The sequence below is a fragment of the Zonotrichia albicollis genome, chromosome W (genome assembly GCF_047830755.1).
Source record: "Zonotrichia albicollis isolate bZonAlb1 chromosome W, bZonAlb1.hap1, whole genome shotgun sequence".
NCBI classification, from domain to species: Eukaryota; Metazoa; Chordata; class Aves; order Passeriformes; family Passerellidae; genus Zonotrichia; species Zonotrichia albicollis.
In genome coordinates, this window is record NC_133859.1 from 2,641,730 (window position 1) to 2,653,767 (window position 12,038).

General features: G+C 47.9%; 1 protein-coding gene across 1 annotated transcript; it reads left to right on the forward strand.

Moving 5' to 3' along the window:
* The first annotated feature begins 1,854 nt into the window (after positions 1 to 1,854).
* On the forward strand, positions 1,855 to 4,595 carry LOC113460619 (serine/threonine-protein kinase PAK 1). The gene is made up of 5 exons (XM_074531876.1): positions 1,855 to 1,916; positions 2,573 to 2,690; positions 3,535 to 3,634; positions 4,078 to 4,274; positions 4,536 to 4,595. Exons 1-5 carry the CDS (start codon positions 1,873 to 1,875, stop codon positions 4,593 to 4,595), a joined length of 519 nt encoding a protein of 172 aa, XP_074387977.1. The 5' UTR covers positions 1,855 to 1,872.
* The last annotated feature ends 7,443 nt before the right edge of the window (positions 4,596 to 12,038 follow it).

The window sequence follows — 12,038 nt, forward strand, 5'->3', positions numbered from 1 at the left end:
CGTCTTTGGGCTCAGCCTGCTCATAAAGGGTGAGGGTCCTGATGCTGGAAGCCCTGTGGGGATTGGTTCTAGCATGAGCTGCTCTGCTTTACAAACACAGAGGCATTCTTCTGGCAAACTGCTGCAAGGTGGAAAAGATGGGAACACTTGGCAATATTCCTCCTGTTCTGAACTTGGCATCTGTTCAGAGGAATTGATTCTAGATGTCCAGGTGCATTTAATCTTAGCAAGTAGGAAACCTTTTCTAAATCTCACAATGTTTATTCCCAAGGAAACAAAGGCACTGTTAGTTCCAGCTCTCCTTAATGTTTCTAGATGACAAACTTACTTGCCTTGCTAGGTATTCTCTTCTGGTCTCAGTCTCCTCTGAATGTATCTCCTGGTGCTTCCCTGTGTGCCTGCTGTCAAGAGGTCTCTCACTTCAAAGGATGCTGGAAATCAGTCTCTGTGCCAGCCACTTGTGCTGTGGGCCTGCTGTTCTTTTCTTGTTGTACCAGTTGCTGTTCCTGTTGATGTTAGCCAGCTGTCCACCAAGGGAGGGCTCAGAGCCCCAGACAGTGGGGCTGCCTTTTGTATCTCCTAGAAGGTGGGATCTCTGCTTTCAAGTGAACATCTTGCATTTTGTTTCTCTCAGGGAGAATGGTGAAGATGGAAAGTCCTATTCTAAAATACATTGAACTGGAAAATATTGGCAGTGGGTGAGTCCAAGCAATGTTAATTGTACAAAACCATGCATCAGGTGTTTTGCTGGTGGAATAGGTATCAAGTGTAAAGTCAGGCAAGCTGCAAATGTGTTCAGGCACTGGGCTGAGATTGTCAGTGCTGATCAGAATTTCTAAGTGTACTCAGAAGGCCTTGTCAAAGACATCTCCATGCTTCCAGTGTCCTGCAGGTCTTAGGCATTGACAGCACAGATCTCCTGTGTGGGCTGGCTTTCACTGCAAGATCTAAGTGGCTTCTCCTTTCTCTGCTTCTGTTTTGTTTCTAGGACTTTTGGAGATGTTTTCAAAGCACTCAACACTGCCACAGGAGGAGAGGTAAATGTGAACAGCCCCTGCAGACTCTGCTGCACTCGAGGGCTTTCCCCTCTGGTGTGAGCTGTGGCTGGAGCTTTGGGCAGAGCTGTGCTGAAAAGGCACAGGAAGCACAGACCGGTGCCAGCCCACAAAACACATTTGGGACTTTGTCCTCCTCAGCTGCCGGAAGGAAGGCACGGAGGGCAGCGGTTCCTTTCAGAGAAGGACGCGCTCACTCGCTCTCCATTGCTAAAACAAAGGTGGTGCCTTCGAGCACCTCACTGCTCTTTGGGGCTACAGCTTCAGAGTCCTGGATTCTCATTTCTGGCTGCCAGCAAATCCATCTGAAAGTTACTGGTAGTTCCTTAGCCACTGCAGTTCTGCACTTGGGAACTGCACATAGGGAGAGATCTGCAAGGCGTCCCTGAAAGCCCTAAGCCCTGCCCATAGCCCAGGATGTATCCACAGAGTATTAAGGCAAGGATTACTTCTTCTGAATCCCAAATGACGCAGCAGAGAGTGTGGTCAGAGGTTTGTGGGTGATAACTGAGACACCGCTGTTACCAAATGGTCAAGGCAAAATGTCAGAGGTCCACGTGTCCTGTAACTGGCTCCCAAGGGAGCAGAGAAATGGGCTGTTGGAATGTCAGTTCCTAATTACTGCAGTGCCTAATCACAAGGCAGTTTGGCACAGCTCAGCTGTGTCATTGCAAAATCACTCGCTCCATGTGTCTTGTGGTCTCGTGCCACCAACCTCTCAAGTTACTGATTTTCAATGTCATTTTAGGTGGCCATCAAGAAAATACAGCTTCAAGGACTGAGGAAGAACGAACTAAAAGTCAATGAACTCATAGTCATGAAGGTGAACAGGAATCCCAACCTGGTCAGCTGTTTAGACAGGTAAGTTGTGCTTTTGTCCTATGAATGTTTGTTCACGTACTGCAAACTGCAAGGTAAGATCCCACTTTGGTCACTGGCAGAAAATAGAGCTGTAATTATTGGCTAATTATTATTGCTCTTTTCATCTCCAGTGGATGGGAAGAGATTGCATTTTGTCTGCATGAGTCTTTGCTGGCACATGGTATTTGAAAATTGTTCAAAAACCTGGATGAGTCATGTCTTACTAAATCAATGATCTCTATATTCACAGCCACCACTTTGTTTTGGAGCTTGATTTTATTCAAGTGTCTTCTTACATCCAGGTAAACTAACACGGATTTCCCTTGGATTGTTGCCACTGTTTTCCATTGCTATGCATGCCAGGAGGAGTAGGTGCTTTTTTCCAGAAACACCATGCGTGACAGGCTTTTTATCTGGGCTGTTACTAAACTGCACATTTTGCTTGCTGCCCATTTAAGACATCTCTTTTTTCGCAGCTGTACCTTTCTCCTTGAGACTGCACAGATGGCAAAAAATGCACAGCCAAGAGGGAATGTCTATTCCTTTATTTTTTTTTTTTGTCTCAAAGGGATCTGAAAAGAAGAGTGGATCCATCTTTTCCAAACAGCAACCTAGCCATGTACATTCATCTCCATGCCCTTGTGTCCTTCTTTCAGCTACCTTGTGGGTGAGGAACTGTCCCTGGTTATGGAGTACATGGATGGAGGCACTCTGAGCGATGTCATCAGCCAGACCTACCTGTCGGAAGATGAGATGGCAGCCATCAGTCGGGAGGTCAGCAATCCCATCTGTGTTTCCAAGGGCTTGGGCAGCATTGTCTGGGAAACAGGGCCTCAGAGCTGGAGTGATTTCCTGTGCCAAGCTTTGTTTCTGTGTTGCTGCTATTCTATAGGCAAGTAAAAGCATCTCAAGTGAAAGGCCTGCCAGTGCCCCTGCACTCCCTGTACTCAGTGCCAGTACTCTTATCTCCTGCTGTTGTATTCTCGCTCTGTCTCTTGTATTTGTATTTGCTGTTCTCCACCTTGCCTCTCTAAATGTTTGCCTGGAGTTTGTCTTCACTGCATTCCTTGCCTGTGAAAGCAAAGGTGCTGGTGGCAGGATTTGGAATGATCAGCAAAGAAAAAAGACTCATTTCTCACAGTCCTCAGCTGAAAAGGATAGTAGTGCAGCCAAAATGCTCTTTGCTTCAGGAAGGTGACTGGTGTGATACATCCAAGCCTGTGCTGAGGCCAGCAAGAAAATCTTTGTCATGCAACCTCCCACCCAAAAGTGATCCGCTTCACACCAAAGGGAGGGACTTTTCCTTTCCAAACCCCTCCTTTGTCCTCTGCATGGAAAAAGCACGTCCACTGCAGCAGGAGTCATCCTGGCTGGTTGGCAGGGGACAGCCTACAACAGCAGGTGCTGTTGCTCTTTCAAAAGCTGACGTGCCTTTCCTCAGAAAGGTGCTGCTCTGCAAGTGTTGGAGCAGCAAGCTCTTCCTCTCAGTGGCAATTACTGTTCTGCCATTACTCCCCATTCCCCTGGAGAGGGAATCTTTTAGGTTCTTTGTTTTCTTTCTTGTGGGATGAAATCACATCACTCATTTTTGACCTCCTGTTTCTGTTTTCTCTCTCAGTGCCTGCAAGGACTGCAATTTCTTCATTCAAACCACATCATCCACCAAGATGTGAAGAGCAGAAACATCCTTCTCAGAACTGACGGTTCTGTCAAGCTGGGTCAGTATATTCTTGGTCAGGTGCAGCGTTCCAGGGCTGTGGGTGTGGGGCTGCTTGGAGTGACTGCCAGCTCCCCAAAAATGGTGCTGGTGGCAGTGCAGGGACCCCTGCTGCGAGCTGAGGGCACAGTTGCAACGTGCACAGAGGTAGAAGGAACCACAAGCAGTCAAGAGTGGCCTTGCTCTGTGTGTGTCCCTTCCAGACAGAGGGAGCTGCAATCTAAAGCTTCAGGGGAATGAAGTCCACTACTGTGAGCAGTGTTAAGAATCTGGGTTTTTTTGGAAGTGGCCAATTCCATACTCCATTGGCTAAAGCCCCAAGGAAATTGAGCGTGGACAGTTCTCCAAGAGATTCAACAGCACATTCTTAGTCTGAGAGTGGGGAATTTTTTGCTTGGTTTCCTAATTGGAGCTGGCTTTCATGGTTTGTTGTTTTCTCCACAGCTGACTTTGGCCTCTTTGCTCAGCTCAGCCCTGAGCAGGGCAGACGGAGCTCCGTGGCTGGCACTGCTGGGTGGCTGGCGCCTGAAGTGGTGACAGGTCAACCATGTGGCCCCAAAGTGGACATATGGTCTTTGGGAATCGTGGGCATCAAAATGGTGGAACGAGAAGTTCCTTCCTGGAATGCAACTCCTGTCTTGGTAAGGTGCAAATACTCACTGATCCCACTGTCTTTCTCACGGGTCCCATGCTCTGTGTGCCATTGGACAAAATCCCATTGCCATCTGCTGGCACCACTTCCACCAAGGTGTCATTCTAAAAATGCCCCTGCTACACATCAGCATCTGCTGTAGCTTTGGTTGTATCAGAAAGGGAAGTGGCAGTTCAGAAACCTAACCAGTTCAGAAACCTGCCAGTTTGGCCTCCAGCCACGCCTGACATTTCCCACTTGTTTTTTGAAGAATGTTGGAACTCTGTTTCTGAGGGACAATAATTTTTCAGTGGAGAGGGTAGACATGTGATAAACATCCTGAGCAATGGAGGTTAGACCTTCCCAGTTTCAATTTTATAGAAAACATAACAAAAAAAGGAAAAATAAAAGTAAGCAAAAAAGAAAAAGAGAAAAAAACCTACTACCTAAGCAATGCTCAAGCAGTTCTCCTTGCTTTTTCATTTTTTAAATACAGCTCTTCCCTTCCATTCTGTAGCATCTTTTCCAAATCCTGTGGATCTTCGAAACTCTCAGGCTTTCAAGTAATCTGTACATTGTTCAGTCATGGATGCGGGTGGCCTGGATAAGTTTAGGATGTGTTTTTCTCTGACTGCAGTTAGAATTGTTTGCCAAACCCTTGGCTGTTTCTTGGTACTTTAACAAGTTGATGAGCTTGCAGGCAGGTGCCTGGGCTGGGATCCAACATGGGCAGTTGACACCGGTGCTGTGTTTCTTTACCACAGGAGCAGGGCCATCCCTGGCCTGCACAGTTCTAATGACAGGGAGGGCTCCAGCTCCCCACCATGGCCAGTGGCTGAGCTCAGCTGAGAGTCAGGATAAAACCCTCTTTGTCACCTCTGGTGATGTGGGAAAAGGACAGAAAGCTGCATAAATTATTTGTACACAAGGGGAGTGCATTGCCATTTCCAGCTTTGAAATTCTCCTTTGGCTTAAAGAGGATAATAGCAAAGTCTCTTTGGTCACCATCTATTTCAGTGCCACGAGCACAGAGTTATCATGACAGTGGTGGGCATTTTTATGGAGACTCCAAGGCCTCTTGCCATTGTTATTTTTGTCTATTTGAGATGGATTCTGCAAGTTGAGGTTTGAATACTTCCAAGTTGGTGTCTTATGTTTCTAAATACCATCTTGTAAAAGCAGAATGCTCTCTCTCTCCCTCTGACTTGTCAGTGTGTTAGGGCTTGGTTCCACATGAACCACACTGGATAATGATCAGCCGATGTCTTGCTAATCTACACTGTAATTCCTTGGCCTGAGGAGTATCAGAAAGATCTGCTGAGCTCCATGGATACTGTCAGCTGCATGGAAGTGAGCATCCTTGGCCTTGCTGAAGAAACTGGAGCTCAGCTTAGGTTAGATGCTCTTGAGCAGGAGAAAGGCTGGAATCCTCAGGAGTTTCCAGAGGCCTGCGTGCCCAGAGGGACTGAGTTCTGGGGAGCAGCTGGATGTTTCTGCACATCATGGAAGGGGATTGCCAGACAGCTCAAGCCTCACCCCAGGCAAACACTCCCCAGCTCTTCTCAGGCAACATTTGCATTGGGTTTCAAGTTGTTCCCACTTGTCTGTCTGTGAAGATGTGCCTAAAACCACAAGGCAAGCCTCTCAGAACTGGTGTTACATTTCCAGAAATGAAGAAAGGAAGCCCAAACACAAGAAAGTTACTAAGGCACTGATTTTTAGAGAGGAACTTAACCCCCTGTGCAGTTTCTTCTCACTGGGAAACATGCCTGGAACCTGGGCATGAGGGTTTAAAGTCCACAGAGTCTCTTCTGCTTCTTGTGCAGTGCTGCTGAAACACTCAGTGACCGTGTTTCTCTCCTAGCCCAAAGCAACATTCTGCACATCACCAAGCCAGAGCCTGGGGATGTGGAGAGCCTGCCAAAACCTCCCATTTGTTTCCTGGCACTTTCTGCGATGGGCCTACCATTCATGCATTGACTTGGGTAGCCAAATGAGTAGAGGGTGACCGTAAGGATGGAACCTCTCCTTCTGATTTGACTATGAAAAGTTTTTCTTTTCCATATAAGGAAAGCAGAAATTTTCAGACTGCTGAGAGACAGAGCTGCAGGTGGCTCCTGTGTGTCCCAGCAGGCGTTTTCATCCCAGTACATTTGTGCATGCATCTTAATGTGTCTGTGTTGAAGATGAGATTCCCAATGTTTGTTTCCTTACCTGAGGAATACCTGGTGGATTTCCTTTCTTTCCTTCCAATTCCCATTGTTTTCAAGAACAAAGCAAAAAGCTTGATTCGTTTTGTTTTATGGCAGCTGTGCTTAAGGGACCAAGAAGCACTGCAGAGATACTTTTCATATCCTAACCCTTGGATACAGTAGAGTCAGTATAGCAAAGTCCTTCTTCCAAAAAGCCCCTCAAGCTGATATGAATCCTCAGGGAAGGAATGTGCTTGTGCTGATGTAGTTCCCACTAACTAGGTCAGGCAATGAAATCAGCTGCCAAGGCAAAATCTGCAGGACAGTGGGAAAGCTGTGGCTGCATCAGGGTTTGGGTTTTTGGTTGGTAAAGGAAAGTCATCTCTGGGTCTTTGCCAGGGCAGAAAGTGCCACTGCAGAGTGGAGCTTAATCAATGGGATCTGGGAGAGCAGTGACAGATGGGAAAGAAGCAGGTGGAGCCTGGTGTCTCCTTTTTCCCCAGCCTCAACTCCTGATAGCCACAGGAGGAAAACAAAAGCTGCAGCAGCCCAACTTATTTTCATCCTGCCTGCGTGACTTCCTGAGCTGCTGCCTGCAGAGAGACGAGGCGCGGCGCTGGTCTGCCAAGGAGCTCCTGCAGGTAAAATGTGAAGGGGCTGCAGGTGAAACAGGCTCTGAGGGATGGGCTCCTCCTCCACTCAAGTCCAAGGCAGCAGATGAGCTCCCTTCCTCCTCACCTCCATTCTTGGTGCTCTTCAAATGAAAACAGTGAGGAATCCTAGACTGGGCTGGGTGGCAGGGCCCTGTAAAGGTCCTGTGGTGCAAGTGTCCTTCAGTGAGCAGGGACATCTTTAAAGAGATCAGGTTCTTCAGAGCCCTTTGCCACTGGAGCCAGAATGGTTGGAGGGATGGGGCACCTACAAGCTCTTGGGGCAAGCTGTGCCAGGGTTCCACCATGCTCCAAGAAAATAAGTTCTTCTTTAGACCTAGTCTGATTAGATACCCTTTGTGTTTAATAATATTTGTCCATATCCTATTGTAACTGGCCCTGTTAAAAAAGATGTCCCCCGCTTTCTTCAAAGCAACTCTGAAATCTTGGAAAGTGGCAATAAAGTCTCCCTGGGGCCTGTTCTTCACAAAACTGAATAACTCCAGCTCCCTCTGCATTTCCTGAGAGGAGAGGCGCTCTGTCCTCTGACTGTTTCTGTCGCCTTCTTTTGTAATTTGGTGGAGGGCTCAGTTTTCTCTAATGGCAAAAGAATTGAAGTAGAGCAATGCAGGGTACAGAGACATGAAATGGTGGTGGAGGAATCCAAGGAAGCCAGTCCCAGCTGAGCAGTCAGAGATTTGGCTGTGGGCAGGAGGGGCTGTGGGGAGCTCACTCTGAGGGGCCCTGGTTTGTGCCCCCCAGCCCACCCTTAGAGGTTTCTGCCACGCAAACAGGGACAGCTGGGAGGGACTTGTCCCAGCCCCATCTGCTGCCTAGCACGCTCAAGCAGATGGGAACTGTGCCAGGGTTACTGCCAGGTTGTGTGGCAGAGAGGGAACTGCAGGGCCCAGTGCCACTGGGCTGGCCCTGATGGGAAGGAAGGAGCCATCCAGCACACAAGGGGCAGGGCATGGAAAGGTAGACACTGCTTTCTGTCCCTGTGGGAATCAGCACAGTGCCTGTCTTTCAAAGGCAGGGACCCATATGAGCCATTGGAGTTTCCTGAAAGGAAGAAAACCCAGGGACAGGAAGCACCATTTCTAGAGCACTGGCGGGGCAAAAATCCCAACAAGATAAAGAAACCTGAATAAATGGATGAGTGGGATTCTGGGCCAGGTTTGCCTGTGATGGCAGGGTCCTGCACATGACTGCTGGGTAGCAGATGGTCCCACTGCTCCTCTTTCTGGGTCTTTTTAGGACCCAGAGTAATCCTGATTGAGCCTGTGAAGCACTGAGCTTGGAAAGTAATGGCTCACTGTTCACTGTTCTTTGTCTTTTTGTTGTTTGGTTTGTTGTTTGTTTTTGGTTTATTTGTTTTGTTTTGGTTTTGGGTTTTTTGTTTGTGTTTTGTTTTCTTTTTTGTTTTTGTTTTTGTATTCGTTTTTTGGGTTTTTTTGTGAACAGCATCCATTTGTAACATCAGCCGAGGCTGCATCCACCCTGGCACCACTCATCATCTCAGTGAAGAGGAGGATGGAGAAGCAAACAGTGCTATAATCACATCAGGACCATTTTCTCCATAGCCATCTTAGAGAGTAGGATTGTAGAGTAGGAGTGTAGAGTAGGATTTAGAGTAGGATTTAGAGTAGGACTATGTGGAGAAAAGAAAAAAGACTCTGCACAATCCACTGTGAATCAAGGAGAAGCCATTTATTGTGCTTCTAAACATAGTTTATAATTAGTTCCTATCCTATAGCTTTCTGTAGTCATGCATTGTTTGGTTGCATCTTTTTCTTAATCCAATTGGTAGATGCTGTAAGGGTCATTTTATTTGTGTTGCTACCCCTTTGTCTGTCAGCAACTCTTCTGCTTCTTCTTTCTGCTCACAACATCACCTTTTTATCCACAACGTTGAATGCAGCTTTATTAAAAACCTGACTTAGTCCTAGAAGGTTAGTTAGTTTAGTTAGCTCCAGAAGGTTAGGCTGGTTCATTTAGTGCCTGTCCATTTTTCTGTAAATACCACCCTAGAGGATTATAGAGTAGGATTGTAAATAAATAAAGTTTCTGAAACTTTAACTCATCTGGAAGAATCCTTTCTTTCTCACCCTGTGAACAAGCTGAGCATTTCCTTCTGAGTTGTCAGCTGTCTCTTAAAGGTGCAATGGCTTCTTTGGTGTTGTGAAAAGTACATATTGCAGGACAGGTTCTTCACAGATAATAAAATTTATATATGTATATATATATAAATTAATATACTGTATGTGTTATGTTGTCTTAGTTAGTAGTACTGTATTTTTTTAAGTACTGTGTTATGTTGCGGTGCAATGTCATGGTTTGCCTCAGATACCCCAGGTTCCTCCCTGATAATTCCCTGCCAGGTGTGTCAATCATCCCTCCTTTCCACACCCTGACCCCTGCTGAGCACTGTCTGTCCATCCTGGCATTCCAGAAGGGCGTCGAGTGATTGGCAGAATTCAAAAGATGCCCTCCCCTCCTGGAAGGACATTGGGCCATCCAGGTGTCCTCTGTCCCTTCAGACTTCCCCGCCCCGTACCTGGTTGGTGATCCCCGTGTTCCTTCCCTGCCCCTCTGCCCCGGGTAAAAGGGCAAGCAAACCATGCAGCTGGGAGTTCTGGAGCCCTTGCTGGATTCAGAGGCCTGTGGGCCAGGAATAAAGCTCTGGATAGAAACCCTCCATCAGAACCAACTCCTTTCCTTCACCTCGCCTTAAAGCTTCTCCACCAAAGGTAAGCCTGAGCTCCTGCATGCCTGGACTTGCCTCCAAGCGCCCAGCTGCAGCATCCAGCTGGCCAAAAGTGTCTCTGGGGTAAAATTCCACAGTTGCCGCTATTTGGTCAAGCAGCAAAGGCCAGACAAGCTCATGTACGTCCCGTCCAGCTATATTGGTAATTATTTCAGTGGTAAATATAGTTTTAGGTTATAACATTATGTAAAACAGGAGCTACGTGATGTAAGATACTTTTTTAACTAGCTCAAGAAAGGGATGGGGTAATCAAGAAATTCTTTGCCCAGGGATGACAGCAACAGAGCACCAAAAGCCCCAAGGGAAGAATTCTTGCGTCCTTATTGGAAAAGACCAACTTTCTTCCACCTCCTTCCCGACTTTGAGGAGCCAACAGGATTAAGGGGGAGAACTTGACAATAAGCAGAGAACACCCTTTGTTTTAAAAGAATTTATGCATCATGTATGAGATATATGAATATGCAACAGGCTATTGCTTTTAAGGGCTAATTTTTTGTTAGCGTGTGTGCTTTCGGGGCATAATTGCCCAGGAGGCACCAGGACTGTCCGTATGTCTTTGTTTTTATTGTTCTTTACTGTTCTAACTCTGATTGTCCAAATTCTTATTATTCTAACTTCTATTACTATCTTAATAACCATTTTATTGCTACTAAACTGTTAAAATTTAAAAAGAAGGGATTGTTGTTTTTCGCAATGTGCTTTGAAAGCTGGGAAGACTCTTCATTCATCATCTCCAGAGCACACTGCCTTTGGCCAGAACACTGGCCCGTTTTGGTACATCTGTGACACTTCTAGTTGAGGCAGAAAGGGCAATGGCATTTGAAGGCAAAACCGAAGGAAGAATAGAGCAGCCCATACAACTTGCGCAGATGCAGGCCTTCAGCTGTGACTGGAGAGCATTGGTGTTCCTGCCACTTGGATTTGTATCCCTAGGTGCAATGTCTTTGGCTGTAGGAGAGCCTTGCTCAAGTGAGAAAGCAGAAAGATCAGAGAGGGTGCTCGGGAAGGTCTCCTGTGGTGCAGAGCTGTCAGCGCCTGTGAGGTGAGAGCGGGCCGGGCCTTGCCCGGGCTGGAGCCCCAGCAGAGCCCCGGCAGAGGCCAGAGCAGCCTGAGCCCCGGCAGAGGCAGGCTGGGAGGAGGCCCTTGGAGCTGCAAGAGGCAGCAGCCGGGCCCTGGGTGCCTCTTCCTGGGAGCGGGCGAATCCTCCGCTCTCAGAGCCCAGGTGGCAGCTGGCTGCTGCTGAGGGGAAGCGCAGCCGTGCTGGGCACAGCCCGGCCTGGAGGCATTGGCCGTCTGGAGTGTGCCCTGGAGCAGGGAAAGGCCAAGGGCAGCCACGGGCTGCTGGGCTGGCTGAGGATCCCTCCTCTTCTGCCGGCTGCCCCGCAACTCCTGGCAAAGGCCAGCAGTGTGTGCAGCACTCTGGGCACCGGGGCAGGGAGCCGGGCTGCTCGGCAGGCTGGAGCACAGGGCAGCTCCTTCAGGCCGGGCACTTGTGCCAGGGGGAGCGAGGCCAGCGTGAGGCAGGGACAGCTTGGCAGGGCCCATCTGCAGGAGCCAGCGCCTCATGCAGCTCTGGGAGGAAGCGCCTGCAATCCTGCAGGTCTGCACTGAGCCAGAGCAAAGGTGTGAGATGCAGAGTGTTTGGCAGAAATATTCAGGCCCACCAGGCCAGCCTGCTTTGTGTTCTGTGGCGCACAGCAAGCGCTCTGCAATGCAGCTCTGAGCTGCTGGAAGAGAGGCGATTGGGGATGTGCCTGAGGTGAGTCAAAGGGTTAGCTGAAAATGTAATTAGGATAATTGAAAATTGCAGATGGGTCAAGGGGCCATCTTGGAATACAACTGGGATAGTAGAAGATTGCATATTTTAGTTAAGATTTTAAAATGAGGTAAGAAGTTAGTAATACAGCTAGCAGAAATCATGTGCCTTAGTTAAAGAGTACCAAATATATTAGGAACGTAAAGCTAGAGCTGACAGGGATAGAGGAAGCAATTGTGAAGAAGCAGAGACCATAGAAATACCTTGCCTTAAGAATAATTGAACAGTTAGGAGAGGCAGCAGGACAAAAGGTCTTGCCAACTGGCCATGGGAGAAGAGTTCATCATGAGGAAGACAGCTTTCTTCCTTCCGTACAACCACTCCCTCATTTAGAAAAGCCACCGACCCA